The 22,495-nt window shown below is 35.5% G+C and overlaps 1 protein-coding gene across 2 annotated transcripts in view; it reads left to right on the top strand.

Annotated features, from left to right (window-relative positions):
* PCDH11X (protocadherin 11 X-linked) overlaps positions 1 to 22,495 on the top strand; it is a 511,855-nt gene that overhangs the window by 44,339 nt on the left and 445,021 nt on the right. For both annotated transcript variants that reach the window (XM_049828047.1, XM_049828048.1), the window contains exon 2: positions 6,841 to 7,424. In XM_049828047.1, the coding sequence (XP_049684004.1) occupies positions 6,885 to 7,424 (540 nt within the window). In that variant the 5' untranslated portion in view covers positions 6,841 to 6,884. The remainder of the gene's footprint in view (positions 1 to 6,840; positions 7,425 to 22,495) is intronic.

Raw genomic sequence — 22,495 nt, 5'->3', positions numbered from 1 at the left:
TTTTTTTTTCCTATTTGTTCAGGTATTCCAGTGTTTCTTTCTAAGAAAATGGAAATAGTCATCCTTATCAGGGAGATCTTCACCTTTTTGACAAGATTTCTGTTCTCAACTTTTAGCTTCCTATGCAGCTTTGGTGCAAAACTGTTTCGCTGCTAATAGCAGGACTATTTCCTAATGTTACATGTATATAGATAAATTTGATACTGCGTATTCTTACAGTTTTATGAAATAAGTTACAGGATATTAAAATGTTTGCTGAGTGGTTGCTAGATGCATTTTCCAAAACATGGACTGTACTGACTATTTTAGTAAAAAAGACTTCAGCTTTACAGGGATTAATTTGAAACAGTTAAAAGAAACTACTCTTTGTGCCGTATACCAATGTGATTGAGTTCAGTTTGGCCGTTCACCATGCTCACTGCCTGTTGTGTATTTATAGTTCTGTTCGCTGTTTCCAGCATCTTATGCAAGTTTTAATAAGCTTTATTCTATTAGTTGCAGATTAATATCAGGAATATAGAATTCTGTTTCAGTAAGAATTCATCAATTACTTGTTTTCCATACCCTGGCTGCTGCTTCATGTGGCTGCTAGAATCTGCCTTTTGGTCATTAACTTTTTATTTCTTCAAGTGAAGAGTATTTCTTACCCCCTGTGATGGGAAAAGCAAAAACAAACAAACAACCAAAAAACCCCAAAACAACAACTAAAAAATATTCTAAAGCAGTGAAGCCTGAATCAGGAGATCATGCAGCTGTAAGAAACTTGTGGCTCACACTTACTTAATTCTTTTGTTGACTTAAATGAATGTGGGGTGATGTTTTCTCCTGGTGATAAGAATTTCCAGTTTCATTTTTTTCATCACTGGAAAAAAAATCAAATTAAAGCAACCTCATTGAAGTCAGTACCATCACACTAATAAAAAATAGATCAAAGAATAAATCAGTCCCTTAGTTGATTTAGAGTAAAATCATATGAGGGAATGAATTTGAAAGCCTTGATAATATAACAAATTGTCTGTTTCTCTTTGAGGTAGGTCTTTTTCTTTGAATATGATAATGAAATATACTATGTAGGGAGTGGATCCGGTGGATAAATATTGATGGCTGCAAAGTATTTTATGTTTGAAACTATAGAGTGTGAAAATTAGTTCAGGTTTTTTGTTGTCATTTGTGCCTGCCCTTAAAAAAATTAGGGGGATTCCTGTCAGGCAACAGCTTTGTAGTGTTTCTTATTGTCATCAAAACTGGTAAGAAATACCAGTAGAGTCTCTACCTTTTCAAAAAAAGTTAACTACCGTCAAAACCGGCCAGTTCCTTAAATGAAACATGGTATGTGCGGTGGCAAAGGGTAGACATTACTGTGTTCAGCTCTGTTAGTGACTTACAGCAAAAAAAACCCCAACAACCAAAGCACCAAACACTTAACAATCTGCAGTACCAGAAGAGATCCTACCTAACAATCCAGCAACTGAGGTCTACAGGATAAAGTTGAAATCTGAATCAAAGTGATTTGGAAATTCCAAATCTCTGGCATGTAGTATAGAACTGCTTAATTATCAATGGACACTTTAGAGGGAGTCTTTGTGAACTGGCATAGTTGCAAATAGCTCTCTCTTCAGGTAAACAACATTATAATTGTGCTATTGACTGACAAATAGAGCCCACATCATGGGGATGTTTTGCTCTGAGAAACACTGTTTTAACAGAGGGATGTAAGGAGTCCACAGTGGATTAGCAGCAAAGGAAAGGGATATTATATGTAAAAAGTGTGGTATACTAGCTAAATTTGTCCATGTAATTAAAATAGGTTCAGGAATATGAAGGTAAGAATGGGAGTGACATTTTAAAGACTTCTTTATTATGATTTCAATATTTGTATATTGATATAGTTTTGGACTTCAGTCTAACATTCCTAAATTTTTGAAACGGTCTATGATACTTTTTTCTTAAAACTTGATATAGAAGTTACAAAATATTACCACAGCTTGCTTATTCCTACTCTAAGTCAAATATGAACCCAGGTATCAAGAATTAGTGTTGCTTTTTAATCTGAAGTGGACACCTGAACTCTTCACTGCATTTATTACTTTTCTGTGATCCTCTTGAGTAAGAAATAGCAGTTGAGTCCTGTAATAAGCTACAGGAATTCTGACTCAGGTGGGACCAGATAGAGCCTTGTGTATAAAGAACAGATTTAGATTCTACCTTCACATCATACTCCATTAGGTAGTCAGAGTTTTTATATTCTGTCTACTTCTCAAGGTATGATTTGACAGCTGCTAAATGAAGATAATAATGAGCAATTATAATATTTAAATTGTGCCATTAATATTTAGTATATTGGACAAAAAAGGAGGTATATTTAAGTGCCTAGATACTCAGATGAAAGAGCAAATCTCAAATTGTTTTTTTTTCCCCTCCTACCCTCCATCCTGTCCATCTGGGCCACTTGCCTTACTAGTTACAGAAGTCAGCAATACAGACATCAATGCAGTCTTTTGAAAGCTGGGAAAATGGCTTGGCAAGCTTAATGTTACCTTCTGTTAAACAATTTTATTTGTTCTTAATTTTTTTTTACTGCCTTAAAAGTGTTAGCGACTGCTGGAGCTTATGAAAGGTCCTTTAGAGTTGGACTACTCTATTTAGCCTTCTATGCTTTTATTTTTTTTTTGCCTCTATACTCCAGTCATCAAGAAAGCCTGTTCCTACACACTGTACTGTGACTGCCATTCTGCCCTGTTCTTTCTTTTTTTCCTTTTTGTATTTGTATCTTGTTTGTCTGTCTTAGTTCATCTCTGACTTTTTCCACCATCTGTCACCATTCACATGGTCTCTTTTCACAGTTTCTCTTAATGTCCTGTTTTGTCCAACTCTGCCGTTTCCATTTGCAGTTTCTTTAGCCTTTCCTTCACTTTTGGATTTGTATTTATATTTTTTCCCATTTTGTGGTATGTATATTTACGATATGTAAATATAGGAGAGACATACTAAGTAGTGTATGTCACTGGAAATACCCTCATTTTGTAAATGTCTTTCAGGATGATGCTTGGTTGCTAGAAAGTACCTCATGCTCTTTCTTTGCGTTGCTGTTGCCATAGTATTGCTATCAGTGCTGTGGCACAAATGACAGGCAACATACAGCTATGACTATATAAATAGGTTGCTTTAAGAACAACACTTTCCCCACGGCATGCTATGTTCCACTATATATCTAAGCAGAAAACTTGAGTCATTTTGGGTTTCTTTTCTCCTTAAAGGTCTAGAGCTCTAGAGCAGTTTTTAAAGGCAAAACTGTTCCTAGAATTGTTTAGAAAGACAGGTAAAGACCATTTAAAAATAGTGTATTCTACAGAAGTTCAAGAATTGTAAGTCGTGGTTGTATTTTCTACTTCGGGACAAAACAGTTATCTGATAAAACTCATAACCCTACCTATGATGTGTCTATACCCTTAAGTAACTCAGGAAAATCTGTGGTAATAAAATACATTAGAAAACCTCATGTTAGCATTTATCTAACATGGTTTATAACAATGGTGTTCTATTATTTCCACGTTTTAATGAATTTTCCGTAATTTGACACAAAAATAGTTTTAATAGAATGGTTCAAACTTTGTTTCATTTAAAAAAAAGTAAATAAAAATATGCATAGTAATGTTCTCCTGACAAACATCTTTGAGTCCTGTTGTTATTTTATAATTCCTAGAAACTCCACCGTGGTTGTAACTGTGGTTATAGGAATTCTTATCAGTGATTTTTAATGTAAATTATCTACTGGTACTATCACAACTGTCAGGATTGATGCAGGGGATTTTTTTCATGCACTCTTTAGACTGATTTATATACTCATCCTCAAATTGCTTTGTAAAACTTCATAGATAAAACACAAACTTTTGTTTTGAGTGTGGCTGAAATTCCCTGTGTCTTCAAAAGGAGAGAGAGAGGAGCAGTGTAGCATTTATAACCTTGTTAATAATATTTTTTATAATGTAAGATTATTTATTTGGAAGATACATATACATGACTATACAGTATTTTTATATTATTTATAGGCAATCCTTAAATGACTGTTGTCACAGAATTTGGGATAAGGACTGGAATTTGGTTTACAATTATGGTTGGCTTTTTTTTAATTTCCTCCCCTCAGAAAGGAACTGTACGTTTAAAATAGTACTCTCTAAACTTCAGGATGTGAAGTTGTTTTTTCCTGTTTTGTTATTTTTTAGTTTAACTTCTAGTAGAGAAGAAAAAGTAGTGGAATAGGGCTTTCCAGTATGCATGGAACATGCTACCATTTTGAAATTTTGCTTTGAGGGAAGCATTTAAATATCAACTCTTCATTGTAACCCATACATTTTTATTGGTGTTTTGCATTGCAAACAATGTAAATGTATTTAATAATAGTGGATATAAAAATGTACTTTCCTGAAATAAGAGCTTTCTGCAGGTTGAATGTACGTGGGCAATTACTTTAGTGGGGTGACAATTGCTGAAGTGTATTTACAGTAATATAAGATGGATAGAATTGTAATAGGCAAACTAATATATTTGTACAATATCGCCACAGTTCTTTCATTAAACTCATGCTGCTACCATGGTGTTACTATTAATGATAATCAGTATCTGCTGATGACTTCCTTATTTACAAATTTAGAGATTAAAATTATAATGGATTTATAAAATCACTGTTTATAGTACACTGTTTCTTCACTCTTGAATGCCTGTTTAGTGTTGTATTGTGCCTTATACTGAAGTGCTGCAAATAAGTCAGTGAATTACTAAAATACCGCAGGTAATGCGTTAACTATGCCACATAAACTGCATATCCAGTTCTCACCCATGTCAGCAATCTCATTCAGGTTAATTGAATTACTCCAGTGAGCAACGCCTTTTTTCATAAGTGAAGACTTGCAGGATTGGATTTTTATTTCATGTTGCTCCTTTTGTATAATCAAAAAGCCAGAAAATGCTTTACAGTTAAATCATGCTGATGTGGAAAGATACACTGTGCAGATCTAGTGGGAATGTTCTTTATCTGTTACTTACTCCCAATCCAAAGCAGGTTGCAGAGTTTAAATGGAATAGCAATATTAATTGTTCTTAATCTGTTCCACTGCAAAGTCAAATGTTTTAATTTAAATTACCCTGAAAGTGGTACTGCTGAAAGGCAGTAACTAATGGGTGAAGGCAATTACTGGCTTGAGTAACTTTTTCAACCACTGCAACTTGATCTGCAGGAGTAAATCAATCTATGCTATGACAGGGAGAATAAAATCGGAAAAGGCAGGAAAAAAAAATTACATTTTTACCTGCACAATGAAAAGAATGTAGATGAGTTAGTACAGCTATACTTGAAACAGATGCTAAGCTGGTAGAAGCTAAAATGTCATTGCCAAAAAAAAATAAATCATTTTAGATGAAACTCTTGAACATCTACCTTACAGAAATGCTATCCTAGATTATGCTAAATTCTGGAAGGGTAGAATTATGCAAAGATTAAGCAAAGCAGTATATTTTATACATGGAGTTCAATAGTGTGGCTTTTTTCTAGAAGTTTTCAGCTGATGGCTGTAGGTACATAGATATCGATATGTACCTATAAGTCATCCTGTTCTACTTCCATCTTTCTTGAGGTGGTTAAGAGTCTTGAGAGGAGAATATATTGTTATTCAGAAACTAGGTTGAAAAGTACAGAATTTCCTATTCTTCAGCCCAGAACAAATCTGTATCTCACTTTAAAGGTATTGGCATCTCAGAGTACTTAGCTGATATATGAGCAGACATCACTAGATTTAAAATTATATGAAATTTCTTACAGTTCATTCTACAGAAGATGTATTAAGTAGTTACATACCAGAAGGGAAATTACTGCTGCATAGTCCATCTCTTTTTTTCTCATTTTTGTTCCCTAAAATCAAAGAAAGAAAAAGAAATCTCAACTGTCTTGGAAGTTAATGACAAGTATCCAAATAGAGATTATCTGGCAATATGGTAGGCAGTTGGGGAACTATAAAAGGGTTACAAGTTTACCCTTCTGGCTAGGAAAAGTCTTTTAGCTTTGGTTCTACACCGAGAACTTCTGATGTGGTGGTGTTCTTCTGTGTTGGAATTTGTACACTGCTCTTAAGACACATAATCCAAATTTGAGTGAATTGAGTACTAATATCTGATCAAATCGGATCTTGTCATTTTAAACAAAGAGACTGCTGTATTAGTGTCCCTGTGTTAGATTTCCACCTGTTGTTGGCTGAAGCTCACCAGACTCCATCCAGATAACATTTTCTTACCAGTTTAAGTCCCTGATTAAAAATAGCCATATTTCTTGGCTGTTAACAAATATTACATAATTTTGTCAGTACAAAACTTGGGGGAAAATTAAGACAAGTGTTTATGGTTTCCCATCTTTGAGCAAGAGGTATAAAAAGATCTGGTTCTCAGCAGATGGTTGCTTGCAAACTTCTTACCTATTTTTTTCTTTGGAAACAAACAAAAAATTGAGGACAATGTGGCAGAGGGTTCAAAGGAGGAGGCTTTCTTAAGGAGCAAAGGAAAATCATATGCTGGAAATGGTGTGGTTTTTTTTTTATTTGTTCATTCATTCTGATGCAGTTCTAAGATTCTTACCTCAGTGTTTAGTAAACAGTTTTAAGTAAAAAATTGTACAAGAAATTTTATACATTTTATGAAGGGTTGTTAAGTCAAATATCACTTTACTAATAGGGTTTTCAAACAGTTCAGGTTATTTGCTGTAGGAAAGGTACTCCTTTCCTGTCTCTATCACTTCAGAACACAATATCCTGTAAAGTTTTAAGAATTTTTCTTTATTTATTTTCCTTTTTCCAGCTACTCTTGGTGTTCTACACAAATACTCATTAGTCATTCTGGAGATGGACTTGCTGTCTGGAACCTACCTCTTGGCAGTCTTATTAGCCTGTATTGTATTTCAATCTGGCGCACAGGAGAAGAATTATACCGTGCGGGAAGAACTGCCTGAAAATGTCCTCATTGGCAATTTGCTCAAGGATCTTAACCTAACGCTGGACCCAGATGTGCCCCTTTCGTCACCACTACAGTTCAAGCTTGTGTATAAGACCGGGGATGTACCATTAATACGGGTGGAGGAGAACACTGGTGAGATATTCACAACTGCAAACCGCATAGACCGAGAGAAGCTGTGCTCTGGCATCTTCAGTGAGAATCGCTGCTTTTATGAGGTGGAGGTTGCTGTTTTGCCTGATGAAGTTTTCAGACTGGTCAAGATCAGATTCCTAATAGAGGATATAAATGACAATGCCCCCCTCTTCCCCTCAACAGTTATTAACATCTCTATCCCTGAAAACACAGCAATTAATTCTCGCTATTCTGTCCCATCTGCCATCGATCCGGACATTGGGGTGAATGGTATTCAACATTATGAACTCCTTAAGGTGGGTTTCTTCCATTCTTTTATGTTACTGTTTGCTTTACTGTCTTCCCACAAATGTTGCCAGTCCTCATAGACCCATTAGCAATATGAAGCTGTGTACCACAGTAGTGGTACCCTGCAGATACCTGTCTCGAAATGTTAATCTATATCCCTGAGTGCATTCTATTGTGCCATATCTTCGCTTTGTGGAAAGCTGTTTATGTATGTGTATGTCTGCCTGTGTAACAGTGTGATGAAACATGCATGTTTTCATGAACTCTCCGCCAGCATTCACAGTGTTTGTACGCTTTGGCTAACTAGAATGTTAAAGGTGTGTTCTCATTGCCAGCAGCATGACAGTGCCAAGTGCAACAGTATTTTGCATTGGGTTCATGTCTCCCTCTTGCATGACTGTTAGATTTGAGCAGCAGAACTTAGCCCAGAAGCTAATGTGATGTGATCCTCATCTGTACACTGATGAGCTATTATTCCAGAATGAAAGAGTCCATTTGTCAAAGCAGCATTGTAATGTTTGGGTGAGCATAATGTCTGAGCAGGAGAAAGTCCAAGATGTGCATGAATCCAAGGATAGTAGTGCCAGTGGCCTTGTAAGAGCGGGTATTTCATATTCTTGCTTCTTTTACTCTTTCTAGCAAGAACAGAACTGCAATTAGGGAACAAAAGAATAACATGTAAAAGTGTGGTGTGTAACAGTGTGTGATTGCTAAATAAAGGATTAACTTTCATTTGAGCTCACTTCAGTAGAGAGTTTAGAACAAGAAAGGAACTTATCCTAAAACTGTTGGATTATTATGTGGGAAGCTGAAAATGTCTTCACTTCCCTTGATTTGGAATAGAGAACTATTAGGTAGCTTGCTCAGCAACCGATCTGACACCCTCATTACTGACTGGAAGAATATGGACTATATAGACCAATATATTGCTTGATTGACTTGATAGCTAATATTCACTGATATCAGTACTTACTAGCAATTTAATAAAAATAAAGTGCTGCCTTATTTTAGCTCTTTTAAATTGCTTACAACCTGAAGTAGATGTGGCAGTGTGGGTGCTAACTAGTGACAAAGACATAAAGATCTCTTTCAGAAACCTGCATCCCACTGGATGCTTCTGGTTAGCTATTTAAAAAAAACAAACCAACCTACATATATATGTCTGTCTTCTCTCAGTGTAGCCTAGGAATTTAAAACTTTTCAAGAGCTTACTACGGAGTCTGAGGTCTTTGTAGTGAGTGCTTTAAAACTTAAATTCCTGGGTTATACTGAGAATAGATAGATCGAAGTGTGGGGGGTTTTCTTGATAGCTAACTGGAAGTGGCCAGTAGGATGCAGTCTTATTTATTTGACATTTTAAATGAGAATCGGGAGAATGAGTAACAGCATATTAAATAAGTAACAGTAGGAGTAGAAAAATAATAAAAAAGCCAGGGCTACAGACAAAATGTGGCAAAATAATACATGGTCTGAATGGAGAAATGTTAGTTAATATATCTGAGAAAAATGTGCTGTTATTCTAGGATAAAGGAAAAAATAGAAAACAGCAAAATCAGGAGTCCCTGGGATTGAGAGAGAAACAGTTCAGATCACCACAATAGCAGTTGTGTTTTGTGAGTTTATTTTTGGACTGTGTGTTCAGAAACAGAATGTAACAGATCAGCAGAATTGTAGCATATTTGTATCCCACAAGTGGGAGCTCATCTAAAATACAAGCTACAGCTCCATACCAAAAGTAGGGTAGGGTGTAAGGCCTTGTCTAGAGATCTAATGTGAGATGAGATTGTCTGCGGGAGAGCAAGGTTTCACCAAGTGATGTGCAGATAACTTTAAAAACCAAACCAACAAACCAAAACCCAACCAATAATTTGGTATTTGAATTGGGGGAAAAAAAAGAAATAAAAAGAAAACCAGTTACATGTTTATTCACGTGTCTCTGAAAAACTGCTTTTGCCACATAAGGGAAAGAAAGGTGGTAAGGATTAACGCACACTGGTATGGACTAAAAGTTCTGAATTCTTGTGTTGGATGTGCTGCAACCAAAATAATATGTGAAAATAATCTGCCGTGTAGACAGATCTCCTAAATGAATTAATTGTGTTTTTCTCTTGCATGCCTGTTGGTCAGGCACTCTGAGTTATGCATCTGCTGCCTGTAAATAAGTCAACAATTTCGCATACCTTGGAAACTATCTGTAAAATCAAGAACCAGTTGATGACAACCAGACACTGTTTGGAATAGTAATATCCAGGTGTTATTCCATTTATGTTTTTTACAATGTTAATACCAAAAGTGATCATCTAAGAAGAGGGAGAAAAAAGTAGTAGAAGCAAAGGATTCTGGTGAGCAGGCAGGGAATGTATCATATACAAAGATCCATCCGTCACTGGGGGAGAATAGGGGGATGGGAAAAGGAAGGGAAGGGTGGTGGTGCCTGAGAATTCTTTCTTGGGTAACACTGAAATAAATACTGGGAGGGAGGGTGACAGGCACACAAGGGTCGTATTGCTTGCCTTTTCTCCCAAAGTTCTCTTCTCGTATGTTATCCTATGCTGGTTTTTGGGCTATGCTCTGAAGATATTAATGTCTTCTGGCTTCTGATGTGTGTTGACCTTTTCCTTCCTTTTATAACCAGCATGCAGAAAAGTGGGGCATTGCAGCACATGAAACTCTGGTGCCGCCTGAACAGGATGAGTCTAGCAGAGCTGATATGACAGTGTTGTGGGGAATTTTGGGAAGCACCAGGTAGGAAGATGGGCAGGGAAGCATACCTGAAGGATGGCAGAGGAATGGGAGATAAGATATGCAAGTCACCTCCTAGAAGCACAAAGGCCGATGCTTTCACTCTGTCCCAGCCAAAACCAGCACATATGCGTGCAGCAACAGAGTGGAATGTGTTGCTCCGTGTTTTAGAGAAAGTAGCAGTAAATTGACAAGCTGTTCAATGAAGAGAAAGTTCTTCAGTTATGTTTCACTTTTTTAAAAAAGAGCAAAAATTTGCTTATTGACTCTGTGAAGCCAGGTCTATTCTCCTAGAAGATAAAGAGATTTTTGCCATAACCATTTCTGAAAAAGAATAAACTTGTCACTACAAACTCAGCTGAATAGTTTATATGTTTTTAATGCGTTTTCAGCAACTCTGTAGTTCATTGGGAATGTAACATTCTTGTGTTACAATATTTCCTCACTTTGTTACACTTGCCTTACTGTCCCTCTCAAAGTATTAGAAAAAGGTTGCGATAATTGTTGTATTATTCGGTTTCTTTTGCAAAGTAGATAATTGATGATAAAGTCTTTTAACTATATGGCAGACTTCTATGTTATTTTAATCTCCTGCCTCTTTCTAAATATCCTTCTAAAATAGAGGAAAACGAAACATCATAGAAAAGGTATTCTTGTATTTCGGGTTCAGCATTACTTGTATTAAATAAATCAAATCCTGCGTTACAAAACTTACAAGAGAGTGCTTTAATTGCCACACAGATTAGCTTTCAGGTATTTTTTGCCTGCCTGCATTTTCTCAAAATGTACCTCAATAGAAAATAACTTCTTTATTTGTAACTGATTCAGGGTACTGCATCTTCAAAACTTTCCAGGTGTCTGTGCTTCAACTATGCACTGTCTGAAATGCATGAACTCTAAAAAGACAACAGTTTTACATAATGTCTGCATTTCTTCTTTTAAAGACTTGTTTAGGTGTTATGTGGAGGACAAGTTCTAAGAGATATTCTAAGGAAAGCGGGGCGGGGGAGTGTTGTGGGTTTTTTGTTGTTTAGTGGGTTTTGTTTTTTGTTTTTTTTTTTTTTTTTTAAAGGACAATCCAAACGTGTTTTGGATAGCTTTTGAATTGTACTTATTGTTTTCTTATTTAGAAAATGAGTTGCAACAATTTGCAAACATTGCTACTCAGCCAATGTAATAGCACTAGTAGTTGACCAAGAGTTGCTCTTGTAGAAGTTTACAAATATTGAATTACTTAAAAGTAGTGATGTTTTAGCATTACATGAAGTTCTGTCCCTCCCATCCCCTTCGCCCTCCTCACCCCTGCCCCATAAAAAGGAAGGTTTCCAGGAAGCAGTCATACAAGTCATAGCATTATAAAAGATTGTGTTTCTCTGCTAAGATGCCCAATGCTGACCATGGATAGGATGACATTAAGGGTTCAAATGGTAAACAGTGTTTACTATGAACAAGGCTAAGGAGGGAGAACTTAATTAGATATGATTCAAAAATAAGAGGAAAAGGATTTAGAATGAGAAATAGCTCCAAGTCTAGGATGGGCAGAAAGATGGCATAGCACTAATAGTAGGAAGTGCTAGAAGGGGCAACTAAGACAGATAGTGAAGTAGTTAGAGAAAGAAATGGCTAGATGGAAAAACAATGATTTTGTCTCTGAGATAACCACTTAAAGTATAAAGTGGGAATGATAGGGGAAGAGAGAGATGGGCATTCATAAACAGAAGGAGCATGTTAAAACAGCAGGAAGAAAGAGCAAATTTTAAACTGAAATGTTAATAGGCAGTGATTTCTGATTAAGGACAAATCAAAAAATACTAATGTTCTGCTGTAACCCTGGTAGGCAGCTAAGCCTACAGGCCTTTGTTCAGCTCTTCAGGGCATTCACGTTGCTTACATACTGATGTAAAATGTACGTTGTGTCTGGCAATACCACCACAGTGTTAAAAATACTTACATGCTGTTGTCGATTGTACTACTTTAGTACACTTATATTTGAGTTCAGTGAAAGCTAATATTTAGTATAACCTGATTAATACACTTAGAATTTACAGTTGTCACCGGCCTTTGACTATGAAGATTTTAGTGTGAAGTATTTCTTTGTTCTCTTAGATGATAAAAGGGGAGCTGTTTCAGAGCAGGTTTTTGAATAGAATCCCAGCTTGGAGCACTGTAGTTGGGGGGTTACATGCGTACTTCCAAAAGGAGTCATATAAGTGCATGTTCCAAATTAAATTCTTTTTATTGATTACTTGGCATTTCTTGTCAACTAGGTATACTATATGTGCTAGATGTTGCATAAGCACAACAATACCCAGTTAATGGTGGACTAGAGTGAAAGCATAACTCTGCTCTTACAGGAGCAGAGCATTTTCTTCTGTGAGCTAGTCCTGTGTGCTAATAGGTTGTTGCTTTAATCTATCGCCTTTTGGGGGGAAATTAGATTGGAGTTAATGTTATAGTTCCATTACTCTTGCCTATTACAGTAATTTTCCTGTATTTACATATCACCAGAAGCAACTGGTGCGTTCCTCCTAGAATAATAATCTCTTTGTATCTGTCGCTTCATATCTCTGTAATCTGACAAAATAGATTCTTACTCAGTCTCACAACACGTCAGTCTTGCCTCTGATGAGGAGAGTTACCTCTTGCTTCTGTAGATCATCTCTTGTGATGTCTTTCAGTAGAAGCTTTCCCCTTCTTACAGTTTGTCAATTCCGTGACCCATGGAAGATGAAGATCATCAATCTTGATCATATTTCAACCCTGCTTTTGGAAATAGGTTATTTCTGAGCCTCTCAGTAGTTCTGGATCAAGTAGCTAATGTCACTGTTTGTGCAAATCAAGAATGGAAGAAGATGCATTTTACGTAAAATGAAAGCTAGGGAAGTAGTTAAATCAAAATTATAGAGTGAGACTAGATTTGTAGTTAAATCAGAACCGGAAAGTCAGATTAATGGAATCATTGTTGATAATCATATTTTAAGTAGTGATACAAATTTGATAGTAAAAAAACACTAAGTGAAGGAGGACAAACAAAACTTTTCTGTGGCCTGTTTGTGTTTTAATGTTGCACCAATACAATCTGAGTGGTGCAGTACATGGAGAGAAAGGAAGAAAGTACAGTTAATGTCCCTGCAAACGCAGTGCACAGTGACACAGACTAAAATTTTTCTTAGCACAGGTGTTCACCAGATCATCTTCACTGTCCCAGGCATCAGCTGCTTGAACCTCTCATTTCTGTCCTTTTTTTATGTTTTCATTCCTTTAAGTGGAAGCTGAAGCAGCAGGCTTGACTCTTACTCTCCAACCCTGTTTGAAAGAGGGAGGGACAATTAATCACACTGAAATTAATGTGGATGATTCTTCTGTGTAGGCTTCAGCAGTATGAGAGGACAATGAAGTGCTATATTGGCCCTTTAAATGGGTCACAGAAAGCCTGAGGTCATTGTTACCAACATCTGCCTTCTGTGAAAAAACTGCCAAGATCGTTTTTTCTGCATGTAAACAGACATTTATTAATATTGTCAGGTCTTACTGAATATTGTAGTTAGACACTAATAAGATTAGGTAAATTCCAACTTCATTACTTTTCTGTTATCAAAAGTCTTTTGTAAACTTATGGTAACCCACTAGTAGCAAAGTATTTTTGCACTTTCTAATTTCTTTTTTATTACCAACACTTTATAGTAATTGTGTAAGGGACATATGGCTGAACTGTAAAAGATGGCTATTCAAGATCCCAAGAATTTTCTTTTTACAAACTTATATATACTCAGGAAACTTCTTGACTTCCTGGTAAGACAATGACAATAACTTTTCAGTATTTCTTTCTTGTCATTGGAGAAAGGCTAGTCAGTCAGTGATATTTCAAGACTCAGACTCTAAAATAAATATTACACATGTATTGATGCCCCAGGTAACAATAGTACTTAGGTATTTGAACCTAAAACTGAGAAATAATGGTTTTGTTAAAACAGATCTTAGATTTGATAGTGCTTATGTACCAGGTGAAAATAAGATGAATGATAAAGCATTTGAGTGTTGGGTGGTTTTATTTTTGATGTTTGGTGGGTTTTTTTCTTCCCATGGACGTGTAGCTTAAAGATGTTTAGTTTCTGTTTGGATGGGGGTATGGCTTGTTCTTCTTACTTCATAGTCCCTTAATTGAATTAGCATAGGGGTTTTATTCATCATAACTCTGCAGGACAGGTTAACTTCCATCTTCATTGTAATGGCTCATATGAATTATAGTTCGTATATTTGTGGAACAGTGCTGTGTCGTCTTTCCCATTTCATGTGCCAGCATAGATGGGAAAGGTAATAGATTTAGGGAGCTCAAAAACAGATTTAGTTTTTTTTTTTTTACTCTGGAGTTGCACTCCAGTCAAGCTCTAAGGTCACACTCTAGTGCCTGTAATTTAATAAATATGGAGAGTTGGACATGTTGTCTTTCTGAAGTAACTTTTAGCTGCCCTTTAGAAGAGAGAGGTTTTCTAGGACAGACAGGCTGTCTTTTGAATGATGCTGAGTACTTTTTTCCTAAGCCCACAGTGGCAGTAGGGAATAGGTCAGAACTGGTTACTGCTAGAAGATCAGTGTATTTGTTTAATATTTTAACATATCTTCAGTTTTTTCACATGGGTGGTTCCCTCTCCTTGTCTTTTCCACTGAGATGTGGATAATTACCATCTGAAGTGACAAGAATTTTAGCAATCCCTTGAAGATTTACAAATACTACTTGCTGAGGTGGTCAACTTTAAATAGATGTTGTTCATAAAACTTATCTTATTTCCTTTAATATACATTTGTAGAGGTTGAAGTGCCACTGCAGATTTCTGTTAAATCTTGATGTACCTACCTTCCAAGTAACTCAGGATTTTTTATTCTGTTTGGTTTATTCTACTCATGAAGTAGTAATGTGCTGCAGAACAGGGCTAGATTTGAAAGTTAGTCTTCAGCTGTAGGGAAGTTCAGGCGTTAGTATAAAGGCTCAATTCTTTGAAAGCTTGAGCCTCACAGAGTCTAAAATTATTCACAAATACATAGCACTTAGCACTGATTATGTGGTTTAGTTAATGTTGTCCGTAGTACTGTTGTGTAGAGTTGCAGGTGCTGACTGTAAAGCTCTGATTGGGGAAAGAGCCTTTTTGTTCCAGAAACCTGAGATCAGTTGGTTTCAGGTGAAGTAATAATTTTGACACAACATTTTTAGAGTTAACTTTGTAAGTGTCCTTTAATCTAGAAATCAGTTCTTGAAAAGTAAATATATTTTCAGAAGTTAATGATTTTCCTTTCACTCAGGCTTCTGTCTGATAGGTACAAGTAGGCCTGATAATAGATTTGTTTCTGAACTGGTTTTATGCAACAATCCCCTTCCCCTGCATTTCTGTCTTGTTTTTACATGTATACCAGCCTAACTTACCCTGCACAACTTTTACCCCTGTACCTTCTCATAAAAGAAACCTGTAGTGAGCCTATCTAATGAAGATTTAAGTGTGCACAGCAAGCATTTGAGAAACACTTCAAAGAACACATTAAATGACTTGGGACAGGGTATATTTAGGTAATCCCTTACGTTGCTCTTGAGAGAAGAGAGGGAAAAATCTGTAGTATTGCAAATTGTAAAAGTTTTTAATGTTAAATAAATCTTAATATCAAAGATATGCAGAATTTTCTTGGTACCAGTTTCCTTATGATTTAAAAGATAAGTTAAAGTAAGGAGGAATAGTTCAAATAAAATGAAGCAGAGAGTTTACCAGCTTTCAGTTTAGGTGAAAAGTAAATGGCTCCCTACCACCATTTCTCTTGTCTAGGTCAGGTAGTTTTGGGGTCATGGATAACATGATATGAGCTAAAATAAACTATAAAATGAGGTACAGAAACTTGAGGGATGCTTATGAGTGCTAAGTGACACCCTAAAATCTTGAAAAGCTCCCCTACAAATGTATGAAAGGGACAAATAATTTTCCTTTGGATCTTATATTCTATTAGTAATTATAGGAGAACTTTGAAGGTGCACTGAGGGAGAAATTATAAATATTTGTAGGTAGAATTCTTATCCCTTGCATTTGTCACTATCCTTGGACATCTAGTGAAATATATTTGCTTGTCACTGTTTTCCAGTTACTTAACTTTAGGAACATAAGGAATTAAAGAAAAAAAATATCTCAGTAGTAATTTGTCTAGAGAATTCTGGACAGATAAGTGGTCATCTGTCAACATTGTTTTGAAAAAGTCACTGGGTCTGACTTTTAAAGGGGAAAATATCTGATTTGCATTCTTGCATCTGTGAATTAGTGTCTCTAAGTAGATAAAAACTCTTCTAGTGGCTGGTGGTAGTGAGTCAAGAGTCAAGGTAATTGCTTCTTGTTGGTTGATACGAGGCTCCTTTAGGGTGGTTTATGGCATTATTACTGTAAAACTGTCAGGTTCCATTATCCTGACATCCCTTTGGGGGACTGACTGAAGACTGGAGGAGAAAGTCTTGCTTCCAGGCACGGTAAGTTCAGTGAGTTAGGGTGAGGGACAAGTTGGTGTATCTTTTTGCATTCAAGGCTCTGATTTTCACACTAGCTGTCATGAAACAATAATACATAACTTAGCATGTCTCTGTGTGGGAAGGATGATAGACTCAAGCTGAAAGGCACAAATCTGTCAAATGGGGATCTTCACTTCATCTATCTTATATGAATATTATCTTTCACTGATGTCCAGACAGATAAGTATGCTAGTTATCACACATGTGGTGATGCTTTCTGAGCATAACACACTAAGGATTTGTTTACATAGTCCTCTTGAAACCAACAACACTTACAAATTAGTATTTTCCAAAAATACACTAAGTAAAGACTTCAGTTCCATTTATATAGGAAAAAAAAAAGTCAATTACACAATCTGTAATGCTCTCAATACTAAACCACAATAAAAGCAGTAACAAAACCCCCATGTATCTCAAAATTATAGTTTGGTTTGCATATATGCATGATATTGGAACTGCAAATATGCAATGTCAAGCAAAGTTACAAAGTGTGTTGTATTCTTAAGCAGTTATGCTGAAGTATCCTCATGTGACTCGTGAATTTGCCATTGTATAGCAAACATAACATGTAGTGTGCCTCTGAGGCAAGTTAATAGAAAAATATTAAATGCCATGTTCAAAATCAGTTAACTCCTATTTCATGTTCAACTGAGTTTTCTAAAATTGACTTAATTTTGGTTTGTATGAATACTTCAAAAATCTTTACAGGTTGCCAAAATTTCTGATGTTGGCAATATCTGAATTGCCTACAGGTGTAAAATATATGGCAGAAATAGTGTTTTACAGATGTTATTTGTGTGTTATAAGTTTTAAAGTAAGCTCACTCATTAACTGAGCTTTCTGAAGGTCTTTGAAGGTTTCACATAAGCAAGAGCATACTGAAAACTTTTTTTTTCTCTTTGCTGTAGGTTTAGATGCTGGTGATGGTTACCTGGAGGATGGCTGTTTTTAATGTGCTTATTTGGTTTCGGATAGATATATCTTACGAGCTACTTGGAGGAAAGAAACAAATCAGTGTTACTAGCTCAAATTAAGTCTAGCTTAAGAGAACTTGAGACTTGTGAGGGTTTATGAAGCATGTGAATATAGACAGTTAAAAATATTTCATAAAGTGCTGAAGGATCATTGAAGTTGAGATTTTTTTTTTCCACCACTTAATTGCAAAAATTATTGGCTAAACATTTTATAAGTGCAGACAAACAATAAAGTTCTCTAGGAAGATCTCTCCGAAATTTAAATCTGAAGCCATAATTGAGTTTTACTTGTCACTTGATCAAGACCTCATTTGATTTCAGTAGAAGCTGCCTTAAGTCTTGAACTTTTCCTTGTGTTATGCTTGCCATAAAATCCTTCTCAGTTTCAGAGGGTAAGAAACTATTATTTTTATTTGATATGACTTCCTCTATTTTCTCCTTTCTACAAGACGCAAGCAGGAAGGCAACAGTTTTAATTGGATATTGCTACAGAGTATGCTGTTACAGTTGCACATAGATTTCTTGCATGTATCACTTTTTCGAAAATTAATTTGAATTAGGATAGGAGAAATGTGCACTGTGTCTCAATGTATTTCACACTCTTCCTGGGGGCTATGTTTAAAAATGCATGCAAGTAAAAAATTCTAAATTGAAATTCTAATTTTTACATTAGCTTTCCTCATGACAATCTAACATTGAAATTCATTCTTTGGAAAATCAATACCTTCACAGTCTGAAATGAAATAAATTTATCAGTGCTTTTGAGGACTACATGCTTTTATCAATTATAAAAGTAGCTCCTGATCATTGTTTAACCCATATATACAGTTTTTAAAAATCAGAACAATTTTGAAAACTATATATAGAAATGAACCCCGAATTTGCTACCAGAGTAGTCAGGTGAAGAGGATGACATCAGTGCATGCTTTCCTAATGTATTAAGGTGCTCTCAATGCCTTTCATGGTTTAACCCCAGCCAGTAACTAAGCACCACGCAGCAACTCATTCATTCCCTGTCTGTGTCCCCTCCCCCACAGTGGGATGGGAGAGAGAATCAGGGGAAAAAAAGTTAAACTCATGGGTTGAGATAAAAACATTTTAATAGAAAAGAAAAGGAGAAACTTAATAATGATAAAGATAACACTAATAAAATGACAATAGTAATAACAACAAAAGGATTGGAATATCCAAGTGATGCACATTGTAATTGCTCACCACTTGCTGACCAATGCCCAGTTAGTTCCTGAGTGGCACTTCCCTCCTGCCAGCCCCACTCCCCCCAGTTTATATTCTGGGCATGACATCACGTGGTCTGGAATACCACCTTGGCCATTTTTTGTCAGCTGTCCCGGCTGTTTCCCCTCCCAACTTTTTGTGCTCCTCCAGCCTTCTTGCTGGCTGGGGATGAGAAGCTGAAAAGTCCTTGACTTAGTCAACACTATTTAGCAGCAACTGAAAACTTCAGCGTGTTATCAATATTCTTGTCATACTAAATCCAAAACATAATACTATACCAGCTACTAGGAAGACAGTTGACTCTATCCCAGCCAAAACCAGGACAGTGCCTTACAGTTGTAATGAAAAATGCAAGGATAGAGAAGAGTGAGGAATTCAGCAGATCTCTGCTAAGTTTTCATGACTCAGTGATTTTCAGACAACTTGCAAGAATTTCAGAGGCCTCAGATTCCATCACATGTTCCCGTTTGCTGTTGTTTTTATACTTCCCTAACTTGTGTTTTGTTCCAAGTTGTTTGCTACCAAATATAGCTAGGAGGGCACACATTGATCTTGCAGCCATCCAACAAGTGGTTTATAAGCCTGTTCTTGACTGTGTGATAATTCACCTGATTTCTTTGTGTTTCTCTTTCCTGTGCTATTGAAAATGCATCTGTCCTACCTGCTTTGCATAGATCACCCCCCCTACCCACCCACCCCCAAAATACTTAGGGATCAAACATGGCCTTCAGGTTTCTGGCTGTTATATCTCTCCAGATCTGATAGGTGATAACAGTGATAACAAATTACCTCTTCTGGGAACTTATTCTCAGATGGAATAGAAGAAGTATTTCTGGCTTAGACTATATATATATATTTTTAGCAATTTTATTTATGGGACATCTTTTATTCTGGCAGGTTGCTAACTGTGCACTTAGGACAAATTATACTGCACCCATAATCTTTACTACCATCTCAAAATCTACAATATTTTAAAGACTTCATATTTTGTATGTCACAAAGGAAAGAGGTAGGAGCCTTTTCAAAATACCCTGACAGTTTACGGCCATTGTGCTGGTACATTATTTTTATATATTCAGTGTCAGTATCTATGAATAAAGATGGTTTTCTTTGGCCCCTATTTTATCTTTAAAGAATGACCTGACGTAGGTTTCTGAATTTCAGACCATTTATTAATTATGTTAGTGAAACTGACTTTGGTGTTCTGCTTGATATAGTAGTCATCACCAGTGTATCTAACAGGATTTTTAATTTTTTGGTAGTTTTCTTAGTTAAAAAGTTTGTCACTAAACTTGTTTATTACTAAATAAGAACCTTATTACTAAAGGCAGCAAGAGCTATCATCATGCAAGCATGAAACATGTTATGTTTAAAAACTATTATTTTTTTGACCAACTTAAAAAGAATTATCACAATTTCTAGAAAAGAATTAACTGATCATACTCTGTATTTCTGCATGGAATGTGAAAGTTCTTTGGATCCACAGTAATTCTAGTTTCAGAATAATTTTGTGAGGATATTTTTTTCTGCTTCTTATTGTAATGGACGCAGTAATACATATTTTACTTGTATTTTGGATGACTGTCATGAGAAAGCTTGAATTAGGTTTCCAGCAGACTGCATGCAAATCCTAAAATTATTCCTATTATTATTATTAAAAATTCTGAGTTATTCATGAATAGTTGTCTTTTTTACATATACATATAAAACGATCAAAAAAATACTACTGTTTCCAAAATGTTCAGTAAAGAAAAAAATAAAGGTGAATGATAATATTCACAAAACTTACAAATTTCTTTTTTGTCCAGCTCACTTTTCTGTGACCTCTGGTTTTGGGAGGGATGAAGATTTCCAATTTTTAAGATGTATTTTGAAAATGAGAGAGGTAGTTTAAGTTTTTCCTGGTTTTAGTTTTAATAAAATATATTAAAAAATTTTAGAGAAGTTTTTACAATAATAATGTGTTCTTGATTTTAATTTTGCTTTTAGTTTCTTAGTATTGGATGCAAGTGATACAGATTTAAATAATCCTGTTTTTCCCTCAAATACTGTATGCAATATTTTTCTTCCTTTCAAGAAAAGTACAGGGAGGAGAAAAAGGTAAATCCAAAATTATATTATTTTAACTGTGAAAGAATACATTTAAATCGTGTCAACCATGGATCGTGGCACTTGACTGCATTAGTATGGTTATTTTTATTCCTGAAAGAAAGGTTTATTACAAAGTAATTTATATTCTGTAGCCCAGAAATATAATTGGTCTGAACACTGAAGTCCCGTAGAGCTTTTGAAGCAGGGACATGTAGCAAAGAGCATTTCAGACAATTTTAAAGAAATGAAAAGAAACATTAGCAAAAGGAATGAATTCTGAGTCATCAGCTGTCAGTATTGAAATACATTTTTCTCACATTGTGCTATAATTGCTGGCGTTATTAATGTGATGTGTATTATTGCTTTTGTTATTGGTGATGTTCCAAAGTCAAATAATTGTAGGTTTTTTCCTTTGCTGTATCAAGGAAATTGACATTTTCTGTTTGATTGTTTGTTTTTTTTTCCCCCTTTCTCTTTTGAGTCAAGGTGTTCCTCTGTGCTTTTCAGAATGGGATATTATATGGCTTTTTCACTTAGAGATTACTCTTTCCTCTTCATTTTAACCCCAGCCATATAATTTTCATCCTCATTTCCATTAGGGACTTTTCAAACCTATTTGTTGTAGCACATTTAAAGGTATAAATGAAGTAGTAGCTTCTGTTTTGTTCCCCATATTGTTTCCTGTGGAACCTCAAAAATAGCATTCTGGCAGTTATATATTAGTATTTTTCATTGTTGAATTGACCTTTGTATGGAAAGCCAATACGAAATGTGAATACCATAATTTGAAAGTCAGTCTCACAAATAGACCATAAAAGATTGATAGAACTTCCCTGCTTTCCATCAGTGTTGCACACCTTTTATTGTTTCACATAAATGAAATATTCATCCAAGATGAATATCCAAGATACTTGCTATGCTTGTAAAATATCAGAACATGAATCAGTTCCTTGAAGTTTACAATTACCTAGTTCTCTGTAAGATTTTACATAATTTTATGTTTCTTTAACTTCTGAAGTAGTCCAGTGGTTGTCTCTGGCTCATAAAAAATTGTCATTTGAATAACTTAAAGCTTCAACTGCCAACATCATCCAGAGTTCTTGGCAATTAAGTTAAATGCCGAACTGGACTTCTGACAAATTTAAAGAAAAAAAAAAAAGTTATTGTGTGTTTTTATTATCTGCTTCTGATATTTTTTTTATTATTGAGATTTTGAAGTGCATTGTGTTAAGAATTTATGAACTTTACTGTACACCTTCACATCTGAATTTTAGCTTGTGTTTTGTCTTTCTAGTCTTTCCCTGTTTCTCTTTTCAAAAATCTCAAATAGTTATCTCTGCCAGCCCAGTTGTTTCTGCTAAGTACTTAAACAATGACAACAATAGACAGCATGGACAGCAATAGAATCTATTTTGTTTCTGTGGTGGTTTTTGCTTTCAAGATTGCTTGTGAGGGTGAGGTCCTAGAAGGCAAAAGAGTGTGCATTCCAATCATAATGAAG

Source organism: Accipiter gentilis, chromosome 24 (assembly GCF_929443795.1).
Source record: "Accipiter gentilis chromosome 24, bAccGen1.1, whole genome shotgun sequence".
NCBI lineage: Eukaryota > Metazoa > Chordata > Aves > Accipitriformes > Accipitridae > Astur > Astur gentilis.
Note: the sequence above shows the minus strand (reverse complement) of the source record. Positions and strands in the feature narration are given on the sequence as shown.